This window comes from Sorghum bicolor, chromosome 1 (genome assembly GCF_000003195.3).
Source record: "Sorghum bicolor cultivar BTx623 chromosome 1, Sorghum_bicolor_NCBIv3, whole genome shotgun sequence".
NCBI classification, from domain to species: Eukaryota; Viridiplantae; Streptophyta; class Magnoliopsida; order Poales; family Poaceae; genus Sorghum; species Sorghum bicolor.
The window spans coordinates 51,248,523-51,270,917 of NC_012870.2; the positions used below are offsets into that span (position 1 = coordinate 51,248,523).

The window sequence follows — 22,395 nt, forward strand, 5'->3', positions numbered from 1 at the left end:
GTCACGAGGCTTTTCTCTATGGCAGCTGTCCGAAATAGCCAATTATTGATGTGCACTCTATTCAACACACGAGCTCGAGGGTCAGGTCCTTGAGAAAGGGCATGCATCAGTTTAGTTGCTTCCCCTTTCTCGTATAGTTTTGCTATCTACAATTTAAAAATCAAGTTAGACATCTACCAGTTAATTACTACGTCGGTCTGACCATAAAGTGGAAATTAAAAATATAAAATAATACTACATACCTCGATTTCAAACCATCTTACAAAATGCTCCTTGTGTCGTTTTTTAATGTTAATTGAACTATCCCTTGTTAGTTGTGTCTTATGCTCCCTACATCAGAGTGCACCAAATTATTAGTTGACGCCACAAACAAGCAGATAATAGATAAATTTAGTGGTAAAAATTGTGACTTACTCTACCCATTTCCTGGCTTCATCACAATTAGTAATTATGTAGTGCCTCATCTTTTGAAGTTCAACTTTCTCCAAATTCTTAAGCTTATTTCCTCTCCTCTTGTAATCAATTTCAGTAAATATGCTTAGACCAATTGGAGGCTCATTCACAACTGTATTTTCATGACGATCAGCTCGACTCAGCTTGGTGTCGATGTCGAAGAATCGAGAGCAAAATGTAAGACACTTCTCAGCTATGTAGCATTCAGCTATTGATCCTTCTGGTTGTGCCTTGTTCCTGACATATCCTTTAACAGTACGTAGATACCTCTCTACTAGGTACATCCATCTGTAACACACGGGCCCTCCTAGTTTAGCCTCTTCAACTAGATGGACCGACAAATGAATCATTATGTCAAAAAATGCAGGTGGGAAAACCATCTCAAGCTGACAAAGAGTTTCTTTAATTGAACTGTCTAGTTTGTCAACATCTGCAGGCACCAACTCATTTGAACAAAGTGCACTAAAGAACCTACTGAGCTCAATCAATGGCCTAGCAACATCTTCTGGCAAAATCCTTCTAATGACTAAGGGCAATAGTTTTTGTAGAATAATATGATAGTCATGAGTTTTGAGTCCAGACACCTTACATGTTTTTTCGTCAACACATCTCTTTAGATTGGAGCATAACCCATCAGGCATCTTCACTCCTTGAAGAAATTGGCATAAAATCCTCTTGTCATCCTTGTCTAGAGAGTACAACGCTGCTGGCAAGGTGTACGTGTCATCATCAATCACAGGATGCTGATCTTGCCTGATCCCAAGATGTTCCATGTCAAGGCGGGCATTCTCGCTGTCCTTACATTTCCCTTCAATTTCAAGCAAAGTCCCTAATATGCTCTCGCATATGTTTTTCTCAATATGCATCACGTCCAAATTATGCCTTATGAGCAAATTTAAGGTAGGGGAGCTCAAAAAAATACTCTTCTTCCTCCAATTGTGACATCTTGCGTCTTCATCACGCTTCCTCTTTTTTTGATATGTCCTTTCCAAATCCTGTTTGATGAAAAGTTGCATAATGGTCTAAAACATCTTGACCAGATAGTGGAACTGGAGCCTCCCTGGTTTCCTCCTCATTGTTGAAGCTCATCTTGTTCATGCGCCATGGATGGTCTAAGGGCAAAAACCGACGATGTCCCATGTAGCAGAACTTCTTCCCATGTTTCAACCACAAATAATCTGTATCCTTGTGACAGTAAGGACATGCAAATTTTCCTTTTGTGCTCCAACCAGAAAGCATCGCACATGTAGGGAAGTCATTGATTGTCCATAGCAGCATAGCACGTAGTGTAAAGTTTTCCTTTGCCTTTACATCCCTACAATTAACACCAGTATTCCACAACTCCTTCAACTCATCAATGAGGGGCCTCAAGTAAACATCAATATTCATTCCAGGACTTTTCTTGCCAGGTATCAACATCGACATGATCCAATAAGATTGTTTCTCATACAACCAAGGAGGCAAATTGTAAGGTATTAGGATAACAGGCCAACAACTGTAAGTAACATTTTGCATACCAAATGGGTTGAAGCCATTAGAAGCAAGACCCAGTCGAACGTTACGAGCTTCTTTAAATCGTGGAAACATATTGTCCACGTGCTTCCATGCCTTGGAGTCTGCAGGATGACGTAGTTTGCCATCATCTATTCTTCCTTCCTCATGCCAACGCATTTCTGATGACGTGCTCTCTGACATGTACAATCTGCGCAACCGAGGTGTGAGAGGGAAGTACCGAAGGATTTTGATTGGGACACGACGACGGTTGTTATCATGACCATCGTCCACATGGCCAACACCACGGTCATCTGTTTTCCACCTAGACGCTTTACATATGGGGCATATATCTAGCGTCTCGTATTCCTTTCGAAATAACACACAATGATTCTCACATGCATCTATCTTGATATAGTCCAAGCCTAGATCGCGAACCACCCTTTGCACTTTCTCCATTGTGTTTGGGACACAATGACCTTTAGGGAGAAACTTTGAGATCAGAAAGAGTACCCCCTCCAATGCTTTGTTACTTATCCCATACATGCACTTAACCTGGAAAAGTTCCACAATAAAAGATATCTTTGTACCATCTTGGCAACCTGGATATAATTCCTTTTTTGCCTCCTGTAGTAACTTGAAGAAGACCTTGGCTTGCTCGTTCGGCTCATCTTCATCACCGATCTCTCCTCGTATTTCACCTCTGATTAGGGATTTAATCAAATTACTGGCCTCATCATCTTCACTCGGTGCGCCGCCTTCTTCATTGTCTACTCCAGAATCATGTGGTGCACCTTCATCATCGTTCTGTACTTGTACATCTACTGCTGTTGGGTCGTCATTGTGTACTTGTACATCACTAGGTCCTGCATCTTCGTTGTGAAATACCACATCAGCTGAACCTTCCCCTTCCATTATAAAACTTTTAGCAAACCCTGTTGAAAGGACATGAATCTGAAGCATAGCCCATGTTCTGTGTGACATGCATAGACATTTAGTGCTACCTACAAGGCGTACACCACATATGAAGACAGAATGAGACATAGGCCAGAAGAATTAGACATTGTTGAGTGGCACTATCTGGTGTCGTATTTTGGCACCGAAGAATTCCAGGTTTGTTCCCAATTTTTTAAGAAACTTGCCAATTCCACTTCTGACATCAAGGTTTATGTTTTGCGCATTGCTGATTTTATAAAAATCAAATCATTGCTGGTTGTGTGCAGAGGATTAGCAATAAGAATTCCCAGAATCGGCACAATCGAAAGATACACCATGTTACAGGATCAAAGGGTTTTTCTCAATTGAGCTATGAGAAGGTAAAAAATTCTTTCAAAAGTTTTCCTTCAGGCTTTTTTGTTTATGGTTTGTGCTTGTGCCCCCGAATGACAATGACATGATATTGTTATAACCTATATAGTCTTTGTATTTGATAGAAATATTTAGCCCACTGCCCACTACAAAAAAAATATATTTTGCATTCTTCTATACATAAAGCTGAAAAGTACTAAAACTAATGTGTGCCAAAAAAAAAGAAGAACTAGGATTCCTTTAGTTTTTCAATAGCAACAAATATTTCTGTTATCTTTTGTTTTTTAATTTCTGATGAATATCTTCCTGATCTTTACAGTTTATAAAAGCTTCTACATTTCCCTAGATTATGAAATATGGCTAATTTGTTTACATGCTTGCCTAATTAGAGGGACCAACTAGCTGGTGAAGAGCCAAATGATATGGAGCTTTTTATGATGACCCACCAACAAAATGGACAATGGACAAGCGAGGAATCTAGGGAAGTCTATGTGAGTATTAAACAGTTTTTACAACCCTTCTTAAGTGATGCAACTGTCCTCGCTTAGAATTAAAGTTTTAATTAACTAAATGTCTTTACTTTGTTAGGACAATGCAACCAGCAAGATTACGGAGCTGGAGTCAAGGCCCGATGCAAATGTCGTCTTAGACTTGGAGCAGAACCAGAGTTTCCAATCGACCTACAAGGAAACGAGAAAAATCAAATCAAACAAGATGCATGCTAATGGTTACCTTGCAAGGTACCCAACTAGAAAGGAGCTACTGTCGGAGGACTACCAGCGCAAACTCCAACAGGAGGAAGCCCTCATTGAATCGTTTGGACGGCTGCAAGATAGACTAGAAGCTCAAGAAGTTGAAAGGGAAGTCGAGTGGCAAGAACATAGGCGTAAGCTTGAACAGAGGAACAAGGAAAGGGAGGCTGATAGAGAAGCACTTAGGCAAGCTATGTTAATGTTGCAAGCAGCCCAACAGCAAGCTTTAGTACAAAAGGTAATATTAACAACATATATGTTCTCATAGTTTATTGAATTGAAAATCATGATCTTGAACCCAATTCGAAATGCAGGCTAGCACAATTGTGGAGCCAACTGAAAGTGTTGCTGCTGCTGCAACAATTGAGGGGACACAAAATGTAACAACTACAGAGGGAGAACACATGATGCATAGTCCGCAGGTAGTTTGATGATAATACCTATAAAAAGGTTTAATTGTAACATGCATGTCATATTCTTGGCAAGGGGTGTAGTTTATTGAACTGAAATCATGATCGTGAACCCAATTCGAAATGCAGGCTAGCACAATTGTGGAGCCAACTGAAAATGTTGCTGCTGCTAAAACAATTGAGGGGACACAAAATGTAACAACTACAGATCAGGGAGAACACATGATGCATAGTCAGCAGGTAGTTTGATGATAATTGAAGAGTGTTTAATTGTAACATGCATGTCATATTCTTGTCAAGGGGTGTAATTTTTACCACCAACCATTTATTTTCAGGTTACCCAAGAAACAAGCCAGCCAGAAAAACAACCCCCTTCTACTGCAGCTGAAGAACGTCTCACTAGAGGGCGCATGAGAAGAAGTAATTTGGCAGCGAATTCGGGTGCTGTTTTTACTACAACAAAGCAACTGAAGGAATCTGCTGCTAGGAAAAGATTTGCATTGTCCAAAAGGGATACACAGGTACTATGTGAAACCTTTTATCTCTCTTTGCATTAAAAAGGAACATGTAGTTCTTTTGGAGAAGTACATAGCCATTCTTTTGTTTTGCTCCTAAATCTAGTCCAGGCTTAGTTTCCTCTTGCTGATTAGAAATATATATCGATGTGCTTGTGCTGATGTGCTCATAAAATGTCTTGGGAGGCAGCTGCATGTATGTTTATATTTGATTTTCGCTTCAAAGTTCATGGTTGATAGTACTGCAGCTCGTGTTTTGCTTCAGTGTTCAATTAGCTTTGCCACCACTAGTCTCAGTTTAACTAATGCATGTCAATGATTTTTTCAGGAGGAATCTTGAGTTTGAGAAGGAGCATGCAAATGGTGGGACGATGGCCAACTTACATATCAAGGGAACCTTTGCTACTACAGTAGACATTAGTCTTTTGATTCGAATGAGTTCAAACAGTTGTCTGTGCTTGACACATTATTATGCGTTAAGCTATCTACTTGTGTTCTCATTTAGTTTGACACTCGGTGTGTTTCATTAAAGATTTTGTATGAACAAATTATATTTCATTTTAATGGATGTCGATGCTTCATTCATTATGTATTTGTCGTTTTGCGATTATTGATTTAAGCTACCAAACAAAGCGTCGCAACATGAATTATTAATATATTAATCTGGCGTTGCAATAAATGATGGCACATATATCAATCACATTTAGTCGTGGATAATCGTGGCAATAGAGAACCTATCTCTTGCAACTACAAAAAGATGATGGTGGCAATAGAGGAATCTACCTATAGCAACCAACCAGTTAGTAACGTGGCAATAGATGACCTATGTGTAGCAACCAACCTAAGTAACGTGGCAATAGCCCATGCCATCTATAGTAACCATTCAGAAACGTGGCAATAGAGGACCTCTCTATAGCAACCAACCTAAATAGATGTTGCAATAACCTAAGCCACCTATAGCAACCATTTAGGCGACGTGGCAATAGAGAACCTCTACTGCAATGCTTTCTCCGCGTAGCAATAACCACGATTGCAACACTTGTGTTGCGTTGCGATTGCATTGTGTTGCTACACGACCAGCGTGTCGCAATACGTATCGCTAGCAATGCCTAGTTCATTGTAATTGATACTATTACCACACCCATAGTGGTTGCAATTACTTGTGTTACAACACTCACCATGTGTTGCAAAAGCGTCAAAAGTGTTGCAATATAGGGGCTGTGTGTCACAACTAAAACGTAACCCGTTGCATTCTGCTATTGCTACCCTTACAAGTGCAACGACATTTAACCAAAAAACAATGGTAGCAAAAGTACAATTGCTACCATTTTTGGGTCTTTTGCTACACTTTTTCGGCATTGCATTTGACCGAAAATCTTGAAGTGCATTTAAAAGGCACTTCTTTTTTGTCAACTCATTGATTGGAGCAGCAATGGTGCTAAAATCTTTCACAAATCACTGGTAGAAACCAGCAAGTTCAAGGAAGCTACGCACTTGGCTCACATTTTGTCGAGGCACCCACTCTTGAATAGCTTTGATCTTTTCCTCATCCACCTCCACACATTGACCTAAAACAACAAAGCCAAGAAAGACTACCTTGTCGGTGCAAAATATGCACTTGTCAAGGTTAGCATACATTTTTTGCTCATGTGGGATAGTAAGCACACTTTGGATATGCTCAACCTGTTCATCAAGAGACTTGATGTAAATTAATATATCATCAAAGTAAACCACAACAAACTTACCAAAGAAAGATCTAAGCACATGATTCATCAATCTCATAAAAGTACTTGGTCCATTAGTCAATCCAAAAGGCATTACTAACCATTCATACAACCCAAACTTAGTTTTAAAAGTTGTTTTTCACTCATCTCCTTCTCCCATTCTTATTTGGTGATAGTCACTTCTCAAGTCAATTTTAGTAAAAATTATTGCACTACTAAGTTCATCAACCATATCATCAAGTCTAGGAATGGGATGCCTATACCTTACTACGATGTTATTAATAGCTCTGCAATCAACACATATTCTCCATGAACCGACTTTATTAGGAACTAAAAGAATAGGGACTGCACAAGGTCAAAGACTTTCCTACACATACCCTTTTCTCATTAATTCTTTCACTTGTTGCTGAATTTCTTTTGTTTCCTTTGGGTTGGTGCGGTATGCAGCTCGATTTGGAAGTGAAGCACCGGGAACAAGGTCAATTTGATTTTAGATTCCTCTCATAGGTGGCAACCCTAGTGGAACCTCCTCTAGAAAGACATCCTTATATTCTTGTAACACATTAAAAACAACACTTTGCAATGTAGAGGATAAGTCATTAGTGGAAAATTTTTTTTCCTTGTACAGGAATACAAAGAATGTGGCATTAGATTCACACAATTCTTTTAAATTCTCCTTCCTAGCCATCATAACTAATCTTTGTTTTCCCGTTGTCTTGGTTCTTTATGGTGTGAGGTTTTATTTGGCTTTGGAAACACTCCCTTACTATTTTTATGGGTCACCCGCAAGTGGTTCTCGCTCTCTCACTATTTTATTTTTAGATCATCCTTTAAAATTTCCTCCGGTGTCAAAGGGAGCAAAGAAATTCGCTCTCCTTTATACATGAAAGCTAGCTTGTTGGTTCTTTCAAAGATCTGAACATCAAGATCATATAACCATGGTCTTCCTAGCAGTAGTTGGCATATTTGCGTAGACACCACATCACAACATGATCATTATACTTCCCAATAGAGAAAGGAACTATCATAACATGGTTCACACGTAGTGCCCCACAATCATTCAACCACTGCATCTTGTATGGATTAGGATGACGTCTTTGTTTTAGCCCCATTCTATCAACTAATTCTTAGCTGGTAATGTTGTTGCAGCTACCATTGTCAACAATAATTCTACGCAACTTTTCTTTGATCATGCCTCGAGTGTGGAAAAGATTATGGCGCTGCTCATTCTCTTCTTTTGCAGCAGTAACACTAAGCACATGAAGAGAAATAAAGTAGTTGTTATCACCTTCATCGGGTTGGATCTCATTATCATTGCTTTCATAATCCTCATCATATCTTGGACCTTCTTCCTCACGATCACTTTTAGATTCCCATTCACCATTCTCATTTAAAATCATGGTCCTCCTACTGGGACATTGTGCAGCAACATGTCCATGACCATGGCACTTGTGGCACAAAATTTCTCTGCTACGTGCAGAGAAAGTAGCAACTAAAGAAGCAACGGCTAAGGCTACTGCACTTGTAGCAGGTCACTGCTAATTTACAGGAGATGATGTTGTAGAAACTGCCATCTTCAAAGGAGCATTAGATGAAGAGGGCCTAGCTACAGCACCTTGGGACCGTCCCCCACCAAAAGAAGTGTCGGACTGCTGCTTGCACCACGAGGCTGTAATAGAATGACTTGCATAAGATTTTCCACGTGTCTCTTGCTGAAATTTTCTTTTAGTGCGCATAGCTTGATCAACAAGGTCTTGCAAAGTATGGTATGGAAACATCTCAACAAAACCAATAATTTCCACATTGAGACCACCCAAAAAAAACTTGCCATTTTTTTACTCTGGATCCTCTCTAATTATAGCCATCACTAACAGTAGCTTAATCTCCTTATAATACTCATCAACCAATCTTTTTTCCTTGCTTCAACATTTGCAACCTATTGTGAAGGTCATGCTGATAGCTTGATGGTAAAAATTGTCTTCTCATCACTTGCTTCATCTCTTTCCATGTGTTGATATATTCATGGCCCAACAAAAGTTGATTCTCCTATATCTGATTCCACAAAGTCAGAGGATAACCTTCGAACTCCACTAAAGCAAGATTGACACGCCTCTAATTAGAGAGATTATGCACTCTGGAAATTTGATCACACTACTCAGCCCACACAAGATATGCATATGCATCATCTCTTCTAGTAAATTTTGAGGTACTCAACTTGAGACGAGTAATGTTTTCTAGGTCTTCCCTATTACAATGAACACGATGATGCTCATCTTCATGATCAGCACGCCACCAATGATTATGGCGCCACCCATGCAGCCCATCATTTGTAAAGGGATTCTCATCAGACCCCTCTTCTTGATCAAAGTCATCAAATTCTTCATCATCAAAGCACACACGATGGCCACGACCATGCCCATGAGCTCGTCCTCCATCTTGGCCATGATGACCAGCCTGCCTACCACCACCACGACCATCTCTGAAACGGTCATGTCCTGCATCAAAAATTTTTACCACCAGATTCATCATATTGATGCCAAGGAGCCTTTCGCCTATCTGCATGTATGCGTGCATCAAGCATCCTCTCCATGGCCTGCAAGAGTGAGTCTGCCATTTGGTGCAAATCGGCCCGTGCAATAGGTGGTTCTTCTTCTCCATGGTGACCACCATGAATACTTGAATTGGATCGTGACATGTTAGCACTAATGTAAGATATAGTGGAATGGATAAATTTGTGGAATCACATAACCTCACCTCTTACTTACCAATGCTCTTTTCTGTTCTCAAGGACAGTGAATTGTGCTAGTATAGCAGTTCAACATAAGTGATTTTGAGGTCGTAAGGATTACGAGTCGAATGTCCTGGTTTCAGTTTTTGGTGGAGCTATAGGTGGCTAATCAAGGGAGGCTACGGTACTGAAAATCAAGTCGTTTGATGTGGTCAAAAGATATAATATGGCTCGTATATAAATCACTAAGAATCTAAATATATAAACTGAATTTTTCAGTAAGCAAACCGCAATACAACCTCTTTCCTCTTCTACTACTTCTCTTTTGGATCTTTCTTTTCTTCCTCTTTTCTTTTCTCTGAACTTTTTTCTCTAATTTTTTTTACTCTTTTTTATACTAATAGGGGTACAGATAACAAATGAAACATGACACAATATATGTAAAGATTGTGACTAGAAACTTGATGAACACAGAAAACACAAGGTAACAGTACCATCAAAGGGCTATAGGATTTTTTGGTGGCTTTTTTAGTGGACTATAGGTGATGAACAAATTAGTAACAAATGATAGATAAACTAAAGGTAAATATGTGGATGATTGTGAGATCTACCATGACAAAAAAAGCTTTGATACCAGTTGATATGTACCAATATGAATTGGCATGAGGGTGGCTCGATCTTCATGACAGTAGATTGAAAGAACAAAGATAACTTGCTGTAAACAATGGTAACTAGCTTTATACCTGATAAAGGTTGGATGCAACCAAGCGACGGGGAGAGAGGCACTGAAACCGCAAAGACTCCAACTCAATCTCCAAACGACCGCAAAACTACAGTCCGGAGCTAATCCACACAAAGTAGTGTAGCCAAACAGTAACCGCAGAGCATGAACTAGGGGAACCTAGAGGATTCACTTCAGAAGTTCAAGAAGAACGAAGGTTGAGTAAAACACTCTGCAGCGTGGCTGCAATATCATGTAGTTTCTCAAATGATCAAAGATTCCTAATAGCTTAGAGGAAGAGAATATTTATACAATGAACAACCCTCCTAGATGGGTATGAAAACGAAATAGTGTTTGAAGGCAATGTGAATAGTCCCCTCAGAATGAATTTCCAAAGTAGTTTCACATGACTGTTGGCCTCCAAAGGAGTTTCCAATAAATTGACCATAACTTCTTATTAGAAAGTCCAAATGATGAACCATTTCTTGGGTGTGAAATTAGACTCCAATTTCTTTCAAGAAACATATTCTTTGCACCATGAAACATTGTAGATTGGTATAGTTTTACATGGCAAGTTGAACCAATATTCTGACATGATAGACTGTTGACCTTCTGAGCAGGCTTGACTAATCCAAACATAACTCTTGATTGTGACATCCAAATGAGGTGAGGATTGAGGCATTGGAAAGTGGACTTGATGAACTTTCAAAAATGTCCTCGTAGGCCTCCAAAGCTTCACGAAGTTAAGAGTTATGACTGCTTCTTTCTGATGTCCGAACATCACTTTTGGATGACCGAACATTCATGCAATCACTTTCGGATGTCCAAACATTCATGCTTGTTATTTTTTTGATGTCACCATTCTATAGCAATGTTTGTTCCTCCTCTTCAAATATATTCCTAAGTACAACCAAAGTAGAGCACTTAGGTAGTATAACATTCACAGAAGTGTGAAAATTACAATCAATAAGGAAAGAATTCACCTGCTCTTGTAGCTTCTTGGCATGACTTCCTATATGTGGACCTTGATTTGTAGCATTTGGACTTAAACAAGCGTGCATAGCTAGGGTGTCCTCATCAGAAGGACGTACCACCCGTTAAAACTGGTGGTGGAAATATCTACAACCATCAGTTCGCTTTATGATCCGGTGGTGAAATCACAATTGTGATGTTATGTCATACCAATGTTGATGTTTACATAACCACCACTGGCTAGTAATCCAGACTAATGGTGATGAACAATACCACTGATGGTCCCAACCCGGCAGTGATCAACAACGACAATCACCAATGACTTTTACCAATGGTGGTCAAAACCATTGGTGAAGGGGGTTTAGAACTAGCGGTGATGAACTTTCTGTAGTAGTGCATTTGGTTGAAGAACAAGAGTTAGAGGAATGAAATGATTTCATCCCTAATTTAACGGATAGAATGGTTCTATACTATCATTTGGTTGGAAGAACAGTGTAGTTCTATTTATTGTGTTTAGTAAGACAGATGAAATAACAAATCTGTTAACCTTGTTTGATATAAGGCTCACATGTCATACAATTGTGAGCTTCTCTCTTTTTCTTCATTCTTCTCCACGAGATCCAACATGTTCTCCCATGACACTTTGTGATCGACCATGTGGCACCATTCCTATCCCAGCCATGTAGGCACACCCACAGCGCAGCCCCCTGGTTGTGCCCACTATGCACCAATTCTGCTCACCCGTGGATCCTTCCTCGCTGGTGTCAGGTCCGTTTGCCTTTGACCATGCTAGTTCTGCCCTAGCCCCGATTGCCTGTGTCTTCTTCCCCGACGGTGCTAGATCTGCCCACCCCATACACACTACCTCCTTCCTTGCCCTGGCCTAGTCATGCATGCACGTGCAGACGATGTTCACGCCATTCGAGTGGAGCTAATGCATTGGACCGAATTTTTAGAGTGAGTTGGTGCAACATCTCAAAGGAATATTTCCAGTTGGGGATGGCTCCATATATTCTGACGTTTAGGAACCAAACGCCATAGAAACTAGGATGGAATGCCTCCATCCTACCTTATCCCATGAACCAAACACATCCTAAAAGATCCAATATTTTTAAAAAATAGCATCAAAAGATCCAGCTTTACAACAATAGCATTTAAAGATTGTTCTGTTACAAATTTCTAATGTATCTATTATGTCACTGTTAAAATGGAGCTAAAAACAATTGGATAACAATATGTTGCACTTCGAGGTTCCATTTCAGCATATCTTAAGTCCGGGTTTAACTACTCTACAATATAATATAAAACGACAAGTAACCACAAGAGTTTGAAAGGATATAAAATAGGATTTTAGGAGGATACAACACACCTTCTCAGCAAGACATATCACAACATGCAGCATCACATTAACACAAATACAATATAATATAGAAGACATGATCACTTCAAAGTACTACATATATAGTAGGTCATCTACTAAATGATGATGAGCCTATGATTAATTCCTCCAAGCGAGATTGTAGGAATTTTGCTGGTTGTTATTCTTGGGCTAGCTAGATGGAGAAAGAGAAGCCATCCTTCTAATTGTTACCCCTTGGCTTGAATGAGGCATTGAGAGGATTCAACTGCTTCAGATTTGCTTTTCTTGTGGACAAGCATCAATGTGGATGGCTTAGTATTGCAGTACGTAAGTGAAACAAAAATCAAATATTTCATTACCGTGGATAATTAGGCTTCACTAGCATGGAACCCTTCTCTATACATCCAAACTGAAAGCACCTTTTGCATTGATATGGTACTCTTTTTAAATTTTATTTTTTTATGAAAGATGGTCCTATTTTTTTCTGGCTCTCCACAGCTGCCCTTTGTAGGAGTGGAGGAATCATTTCAAACCTAGGATCAACCTTTCATGCACACGGTCAATTTCACCAAATCCCTATCACATCCACCTTTGACATGGCTATTGACTAGTCGCTTGCCATGTGATGTCCATGCTTTGTAGTCAGCTTTAAATCCAAATCTACACAAGTGCATGTATATTGTAAACCTTTTATGCCTAACATAGTTCTGACATTTAGCACAGAGACAATAATGGTCCCATCTTCAACTAGATTAGGCATAGAGAAGGCATGATTCAAGAATTTGTTGGTGTTGTCATTGAAAGGATCTAGATGACTAGAGGGGGAGAATAGCGTATAAAAATTCTCTCTACAAATAGCACAATACTAGAGCAAAGTGGTAAGAACAATAAATGGCTCTAATAGCAATTACTTTGCCTAGCCTAATACACACCAATATAAGCTTCCTAAACAATTCTAGTAGCACTCAAACAGGCAAGGAGACAAGCACTACTCCTAGTTGTCCTAAACAAGTAAAGCAACTAAACTAGCTATTCTACATAACTAGCTACAACTATAACTAGGGAGCTACTACTAAAAGCAATTACTACACAATAAGTAATAAAAAATAAATGCACAAGTGTAGTAAGCAAACAATTGGGGCAACAGTTGACACAAGAGTTGTCCCTGAGGTTTGGTTGCTTGCTAGCAACCTACATCCTTGTTGAGGCAAGTCTCTAGTCGTTGAGATTTAAATGACTAACTAAGAGTTTCTCTGGTGCCTCTATAGTAGAGGGCACTGGACAAATCTGGTGCCACCCCAAACCTCTCAGGTGGATTACACCGAGAGTTCTACTGGTCACCAGAAGTCTCTGATGATGACCCACAAGAACTTTTGTGTAGCGCTCAAACTTCCCGTGCAGGGTTAGGTGGTACCACCGAAGTTTTCTATTGAGTACCCAAGGTCTATGTTAACTTAGCTCAATGCACCCTATCCTCGGGTGACATCCCCTAGAGGACACCAGACATTTTTGGTGAGTGTAGAAAAACTGCACTAAGTCACAAATGTTGCATGCGATGAAAATCTGTTCACTCCAATGTGTTTCAACATTTTAACACCTTTACATTAGGCACTAAGTTAGCTTTTCAAAAACAATTTTCACTTGCATCTCACTAACCACTAGGTCCAATGCATATGCAAAGTTAGTTCAAAACCTAGTGGCACTAGCTAGATAATCATTTTGTATTATTGTTGTCGTCTTAATAGTAGGACTATCTATCCTAAACCAATCACACACTCTATTGCATCTCACTCGGGGAAATGGAAATCTTTACCTTATACCTTTGCCTTCGGGCTTGTTTTTATCTCCTCTTCTTCTCTCCAAGTGTGAGCTCGCTTGCTCCATATGGCATGATCATCTTCTCATCCATCTCCTAATCTTCTTTTAATCTCGATCACAACTTAATTGAAAGCATTATCCACCAATTGTCATTCAATTACCAAAATCAATCTTAGGGTTTCAGTCATTCCAATCACTAGAGGGAGCCTGTGTACGACCAACCTATACTTCCACTCACATTTTGCCATTGTTGGGTTCTGTTTTAAAATAAATATTTCTGATTTTAGATACAAAACAATTGACACAACAACAATCATTTTGTATACGTGTACCAGACAATCCAACAACAAACCATGATATTCAAATATATGGATGACTAGAATTTTTATGAAACATATACCTATTAAAAAAATGCATAGTTGATTTACTATAGTATAGTTTTGAGTGTGCCACCCATTCTAATGTAGTGAATGCAATGTAAGTGCTGGTGAGTCTTAGAGTGAGGACAGAGCGACTACAACAATATCATGAAAAAAAATTGGAGGGGGGAGTAGAGATCTGCAGCTGATAGCTTGGCATGGCATGAATATATACTAATCAAACATGCCTGCACAATGCACCTAGCACATCAGAAATGAATATTGGGAATAAAATGACAGGGCTTCCTTACCTCAATCGAATTGGACGAAGCACGTATCGGTGTTGGTGTGGCTACCTCGATCACTGCAATGGAAGGACGTAGTTATCAGTTGATAATGTGGGCCCTTTGCAAAGTCAATGTAGTGGGGTCCTTGCCCAAAATATATGAAGCTAGCTACTTTGACGTCAATGGAGTGTGCTCCTCCCAGCTCATCTTGCTGTCACTGGAGCACGTTCCTCCAAGGTTAGTGGTCGCCAACGTTTGGAATTGGCCTCATGGATGCAGTATATTTCGGGCAACAAGACCCATGAAAGTGGAATGGGTCGATCTGTGGCTTAATTGGGGCTTCAATGTGTGAATTTGATTTAGGTGACGGTGTGTGGTGCAGTGGCGAGGATTCAGAAGCAAATAGAGTTGAGCGGGCCCGAGGAGTGGGCAGGAGGGAGGGAGGCAGTTGCGAGAGGGCATGTTATGACAATGCGAGAGGTACATGGCAACAATGAGAGGGGCAAAGGGATGGGCAGCTCATGAATGTCATGATGGCGAGAGGGTCGAGGTCGATGGACTGCACACGAGCGTTGTGTGGCACTATGGCATGTGGGTTGACGTGTGTGGTGGCTAGCTAATGGAGGGGGCGGTAACACAAGGTGATCGATAGGGTTTGGGGGTATTTTTATGAGAGGATGTGTGGTGCTGACATGATTTCTTCCTCGGGCTAGCAAAAGCTTGCGCGGACTGACCACCTCTTGGCACAAATGTCAAATGAGCATGTTGCTTGTGTGGCTCCTTGGCACAAACAAGATATCAAGCCTGCAAAAAAGGGAAATAGTTTGGCGCCAGTGGAAAAGGACAGGGATTTGATGTTGCTTTCGTGGCAGGACAATTATTTTCATGAGTTTGAAATAATCATCATGTCAATTTAGTTTTTTCATGAAGGCTCGTGTATACCTTCATGAGAAATGATTTCCACCTTCATTTTTGGAGCACATTCACGAAATGAAAATTTGCATGATAATTTGTTCAAAATCTCAAGAAAACTCATCGCCCTCATGAAATGTCTGTTTCTATCGGTGAAAGTGTAAAAGGAACATCAAAAGTGTGAATTTTCCACTAAATTTACACGTTACTTTGATCACATTAGTGAGAGATGTGAGATGGTTAACTAATTTTTTTGGCAGTTATTTTGAGCACCTCAAGAACCCATAGACTGTCTGTGGTGGTTTACGTAAAGCCCCAAAGAAATGTGTAATTTCCTTGGCCATCCATTCAGCTGAACCACCAAGGGAACTTCTATATCTCTTAGTAATTTACATCAACACCTCAGAAATATACAATTTCTTTGTGATTTATTAGCATCGCAAGGGAAAAATAAAATAACTTGCGCTGGACAAAAAGCTCATTGAGCTGGGTTGCAGTGGATCATTTCAAAATGGTTCTGATTGACCTTTTTTTCTTTTTTAAAAAGGCTAATTTTTAATGACCCTGGACTTCAGCTTGCACTACAGGAAACAGGCAATTTGCCGGGAGGAAAATGCTTTGCCGGGAGCTTTTTATCGGGCACCCGGCAAAGAATTTCTTTGCCGAAGGCCAGAGTCAGAGACTCCCGGCAAAGTATTACTCCCGGCAAAGAAGCCTTTGCCGGGGGCCAAGCTCCCGGCAAAGTCTAGCCGTCGGCAAAACAACCTTGTTTGCCGAAGGCCGACACCCGGCAAATCTAGGCCGTCGGCAAAGGTGGTCGGCGGGGTGATGACCAACGGTCGTCACCCTTTGCCGAGAGCCACGCCGTTAGACACCCGGCAAAGATTTTTTTATTTTTTATTATAAAAAATCTTTGCCGGGTGTCTCTGACCTGGCTCCCGGCAAAGACTTCTTTGCCGGGAGCCAAATTAAGCTCCCGGCAAATTTTTATTTGTCTTTATTTGTTTTTTTATCCAATTTTTTTGTGAGGCCTTGATAGAGTAAATAATTCGTTATTTGAAAATTTGGCATAATTTTAAGTTTATCAAATATATTTACTTAATTTATTTTCATTTCGTTGAATTTTTACGAGTAATGTAAATTTGAACTACAGGTACATAAAATAATATAATTCGGTTATTCGAAAAATGAGATTCGTGATATTTAAGGTATGTCCAGGCCATATCTAGGAAGTCGCATGAATTTTAGCGCATCATATTATCATAGCATGAGATTATACTCGCGAGGAAAGTGTATTTAAATTATATAAAATTAAAATAGAGTCCGAAAATCACGAAACTTGTCGATGTGTCTTGTTATTGCATGTGGGGGCCGAGGTAAAAAAATTAGAAAGTTTGGAGCAAGTTGTGACGTCTGATGTTCAAAATCCAAACATCTCCGCATATGATATCAGATTTTGAACATCCGACGTCACAACTTGCTCCAAACTTTTTTATTTTTTTACCTCGGCCCCCACATGCAATAACAAGACACATCAACAAGTTTCGTGATTTTCGGACTGTGTTTTAATTTTATATAATTTAAATACACTTTTCTCGCGAGTATAATCTCATGTTATGATAATATGATGCGCCAAAATACATGCAACTTCCTACATACGGCCTCGACATACCCTAAATTTTATGAATCTTATTTTTCGAAAAACCGAATTATATTATTTCATGTACCTGTAGTTCAATTTTACATTATTCAGAAAAATTAAACGAAATGAAAAAAAATTAAGTAAATATAGTTTATAAACTCAAAATTGTGCCAAAATTTGAAATATAAAATTATTTACTGTATCAAGTGCACAAAAAAAAATATAGCCAAAAAACAAAAAATAAATAAAATAATTTGCCGGGAGCTTAGTTTGGCTCCCGGCAAAGAAGCCTTTGCCGGGAGCCAGGCCAGAGACACCCGGCAAATTTTTTTTTAAAAAAAAAAATAAAAACTCTTTGCCGGGTGCCTCCGGGTCCGACACCCGGCAAAGGTTTGACCTAAGGCCCAAAAAAAGCCGGCCCAAACAGCGCTGGCCAGTCACACGCGGCTGCCTCCGCTCCGTGCCTGCCGCCGCCGCCGCCAGGCGCCTGGCTCCGCTCCCCACGCGCACCGCTCGCCGCCGGCCACGCGCCCCCACGCGCCCCAACGCGCCCTGCGCAGCGCCGGGTGCTTGGCCCCGCTCGCCGCCGGCCACCTGCGCCCCCACGCGCCGCCGTCCGCCGTGCTGCGACTCGCATTACTCCTCCCGCGTGCAACTTGCGAGAGCAGGAGACGGTGCTACTGCTACCGAGCGGGCACTAGTTGTTCGACGTATTGGCGCTACCGCTACGGAAGGCCCTGAGCCAGCGATCTGGCGTCCTCGCCGGTTTGTACGGGAGCTGCGCAATCACGTAAGATTAATTCCTGTTCATGTAGGCAATAGGACGCGGGGCTTGGACTCTTGTTGTTCTTGCAACGAGTCGATGTCTCATCTCACTAAAGTTCGTCGACAGGCACAAACTGCAGTGTCTGCGTATGTTAGAAAAATGCCTTTCCAATTACAATCTACAACCGGTAGAAACAGAGATTTAGCAAGATTGGTTTTCTTGATTACATGATATTAGCAACATTTGTCCGGCCTGTTTGGCCTGTCCTTTTTGTTTCCTTGATGTGATATAACTAGTGCCAGTCTTGCTAAACAGCAGACACCAACATTGCTACTTGCCAAAAGCATCAGACATGGACAACATTAATGCCATTATTGTTGAGAATCGCTGAACCAAAGCATACACATAGTCCCAACTTAGAAACAGATGAAATAAACAAGTCAGTTGTAAACAATAAACTGAGGACTTGAGCTTCTTGTCTAATACTCAAGATGTTTGGTATATATATATATGTGGTTGTTGGCCTTCGTGCCATATTTAGTATATATGTGGTTGTTGGTCTTCGTGCCATGTTTTTTTGCAGGTTTTCAAACCTCTCCGTGCAGGGGAGGTGCTGCCGAAATTTTGAGTCGACACTAACCATTTTTGCCCTTTTTGCAGGAGGACCTGTGGAAGGGACTCGGCTACCCCGATCGTCTTTGTCGGCACTGCGGGTCTTCCTGCACCGCGTCGACTCTCCACTGCACCGGCTCTCCACCGCCCCGCTAGCCGTACCTCACCGCCACCGTAGGTATAACCCCTCTATCCGTATGTGGTCTTTGGTCGCGTAACCTAGTTAGGTGTCTCCCGTTCGAAAGAGATACGGTCAGAGATATGTGGACCTTTGCATATCTGTGACTGTATCTCTTTCGGATTGTCCACGGTGGTGTGAGTCATATCGGGACTGCTGGGAGATGATTGTGGACAAGTGGTTCACAAAGGATTATATGCAGGAACACGAAGCCTGCCGGGAGCGTGCTTTGCAGGCGACAGGCCCCACACACCATCAAGGCAGCCGTAGCCTCGCCGCATACAAGCAAGCATGGGTACATAAATTCATTCTTAGTATTTTGATGCTTCATTCTGCATGTTTATTCTAATCATCTTGTTGTCTTTCTCACAGTCGGCGTCGCATGGTGGCCAGCCTTTGTCCACGTTCATGGCATATGGACTGGCCCGCAAGGGAAAGGCGACTTCCGATGCCACCTTCAACCCGGATGACCCGCCCGAGTCATACAGCAATCCGAGCTCCCACACCCGCATCAGTTCCTATGCATCGGAGGCAAGGTCGGTCCATGGGCCAGAGTGGGATCCGAGCACCGACGACATTGATGGGTCGATGGTTATGAGGATCGGACAAGGCAAGAAGCATGGACGGTACTGGCTTGGTGATGGCACCCTTGAGTCCAGCTCTGTTCCCACCCTCTCCCAGATCCGAGCAGAGACCCCGAGCGGAGGCCCAGCCATACGCCAACGGCCGTCTCCTTCACAGCAGCGGGTCGATGAACTTAAGGTTACTCCCATTTAACTGTCCATACATTGATGTTTACATAACTTAGATGCCTTTGCACCACTAAAACAGATGGGTGGAAATATTGCAGGCCGAGAACGAGAGGATGGCTCAGGAGCTGCGGGACCTAGCGGCGAGGACCGAGCTCGCCGAGCGGGAAAGAGAGGCTGAGCGGGCCGAGCGCGAAAGACAAGCCAAGCAGCTAGCGGAGATTACGGCGTTTTTGCAGAGCTTTGGGCAAGTCAACGGTGTAGATGTGCCACAGTTCGCTCCACCGCCGCTACTTCTAGCTAGTCCTGTGAGTATGAAAACAAATTGCTTTGACTAGTGCTTTCATATTCTTTCATGACATAGAAGACTAAATTGACCACTCTCACACATGCAATCTCTTGTCCTTTATGTAGCCTCCGTCGGCGGGTTCAAATAACCCATCTCAGGCGCAAGCAGGCGACGGCGCTTTTCCTTCACCGGGCACTCAGTTTTCCCCCCACCTCTAGTTTGTTTCTCTTTTTCACGACTTGATGGACATGTGATGCACTGTGAACGACTATCGACTTGTGATGATGGATATTGGAACTATTATGTTTGCGATGTCGTGTATGCATGTGAGATCATGTGTTTGTGATGTGATATATATGCCGGATTGAGTTTGTGATGAAATGGATGTGTGATATGTTCTGTTGGTGATATAAATATGTGTTATATTACGTTTGTAAATACAGAAAATAAAAAAAATAAAAAAATAATAAAAATAAAGGCTTTGCCGGGTGCCCTAGCCCTGACTCCCGGCAAAGCTGGAAATCGCCAGCTTCGGTTTCCCAGATTTGCCGGGTGCCAGAGCTAGGGCACCCGGCAAAGAAAATCTGGGAAAAAAATAAAAAAATCTTTGCCGGGAGCCAAGGAGAAGACTCCCGGCAAAGAAATTATTAAAAAATAAATAAAAAAAGCTTTGCCGGGAGCCTGCCCAGTAAGCTCCCGGCAAAGAAATTATTGAAAAAGAAAATAAAAAAAGCTTTGCCGGGAGCCTGACCAGTAAGCTCCCGGCAAAGAAATTATGGGAAAAAAAATTAAAAATCTTTGCCGGGTGTCTCTGACACAGCTCCCGGCAAAGAAAGGACCGACGGAGCCGGCGCCGTGACGGTCAGTTTTCTTTGCCGGGGGCCGTGTTTACTCTCGGCAAAGTCTTTGCCGGGTGCCCGATAAAAAGCTCCCGGCAAAGAAATCTTTGCCGGCCAGATTTTTGCCGGAGGCTCTTTGCCGGGTGCAGCTCCCGGCAAAGCTTTGCCGGGTGCAAAATAGCCTTTGCCGGGAGTGTCCGGCTCCCGGCAAATTGCCTGTTTCCTGTAGTGTTGGTTCATTAGGCTTGGCTCATTAAGTGCGGTTGAAGTTAGTTCTCTAACAATTCAGTAGACTAACATAAACAACATTGAGCCTATTTCAAAGACAACTCAAAAAAAGTGTAGTTACTTCGTTATCCATGCTCCCTTTCATTTCATCACAAGGAAATTGTTGACCAGTAAGGATATTCCAGCTTGTGATAGTGGATAGGTATCAAGTTTGATCATTAACACAATGTTTTTGGCTTTGGGCATGTGAGTTTCCTAGCTGCTAGAGCTGACGACGGGGAGGAGATAGACAGGATTTTCAAGACGAAAGGTATTTGGAGGCAGATCAATGATAGCTAGTGAGTTGACTGCACAAATATTCGAGGTAAAATTGAATTCAGTGTCCAATCTTCAAAATTGGGGGAATCAAGGTATAAGATTAACTGAACATACTGAATAGTGAATACAGTTCACAATAATTAAAAGACTAGATCACATGTTGCCATCAAGTTAGTGAATATGAAGCTTAAGGAAGTCTTTCAATACTGCTGAAATGAAACTGATAAATTATATGAATCTTTTAACTGAACCATATGGCCGATAAATGAGAGCTGAGCTGCACCAGCTTTCAATCTAGCTTTGTCCATTTGCTCCATCTATGGCGCGCCAGTACCTACCATGGCAGAAATTGGCATTAAGGACAGTCATGAAAGACGATCAAGCAGTAAATTAAATTGGAATTTTGATAGATGCATATGACCCATGTACTTGTCAACATTTGCAATATTGAAGTCTACATTATAAGCATTATGAATATTAAGAGTTGTGTATTTCTAAAACAGAGAGGGAGCACTGAAATTTAGTTAATTTATGCATCTGATCTATAGAACCACTGAAAACTCACTACAAGCTTATACACTATAAACATGTGGACAGAAGGAGTATGTGATAAGTCAACTAACTTTACACATCTTAGAAATTACATCATTCACACATGCACTATGTGAAAGACAATAAAATGCAAAATCCATTTACTATCATGGGGAATGCTGAACAAACATGAAGATTGTCTCTTGTGCTTGTGCACATTCGATAATTCAAACCTCAGATAGCACAAGAACACCAAAGTTACGAGATGCATGACATTTCATCAGTTGGATATCCACAACTGATGATAGCCTCATAATTTTATTGGTGTAGAGCAACGCAAACTAAATAGGCGAGTAATGTGACATATTCTGATGAGTTAAAACTAGTAGGATCTACATACAAGATAAGAATACTTAAACATGGAATGAAGTCA

At 41.2% G+C, this 22,395-nt stretch overlaps 1 protein-coding gene across 1 annotated transcript; it reads left to right on the forward strand.

Moving 5' to 3' along the window:
• LOC110432024 lies at nucleotides 19,172-20,376 on the forward strand. Its single transcript, XM_021451954.1, has 4 exons — nucleotides 19,172-19,303; nucleotides 19,381-19,770; nucleotides 19,859-20,065; nucleotides 20,172-20,376. The coding sequence occupies exons 1-4, from the start codon at nucleotides 19,172-19,174 to the stop codon at nucleotides 20,262-20,264; spliced, it is 822 nt and encodes a 273-aa protein (XP_021307629.1). The 3' UTR covers nucleotides 20,265-20,376.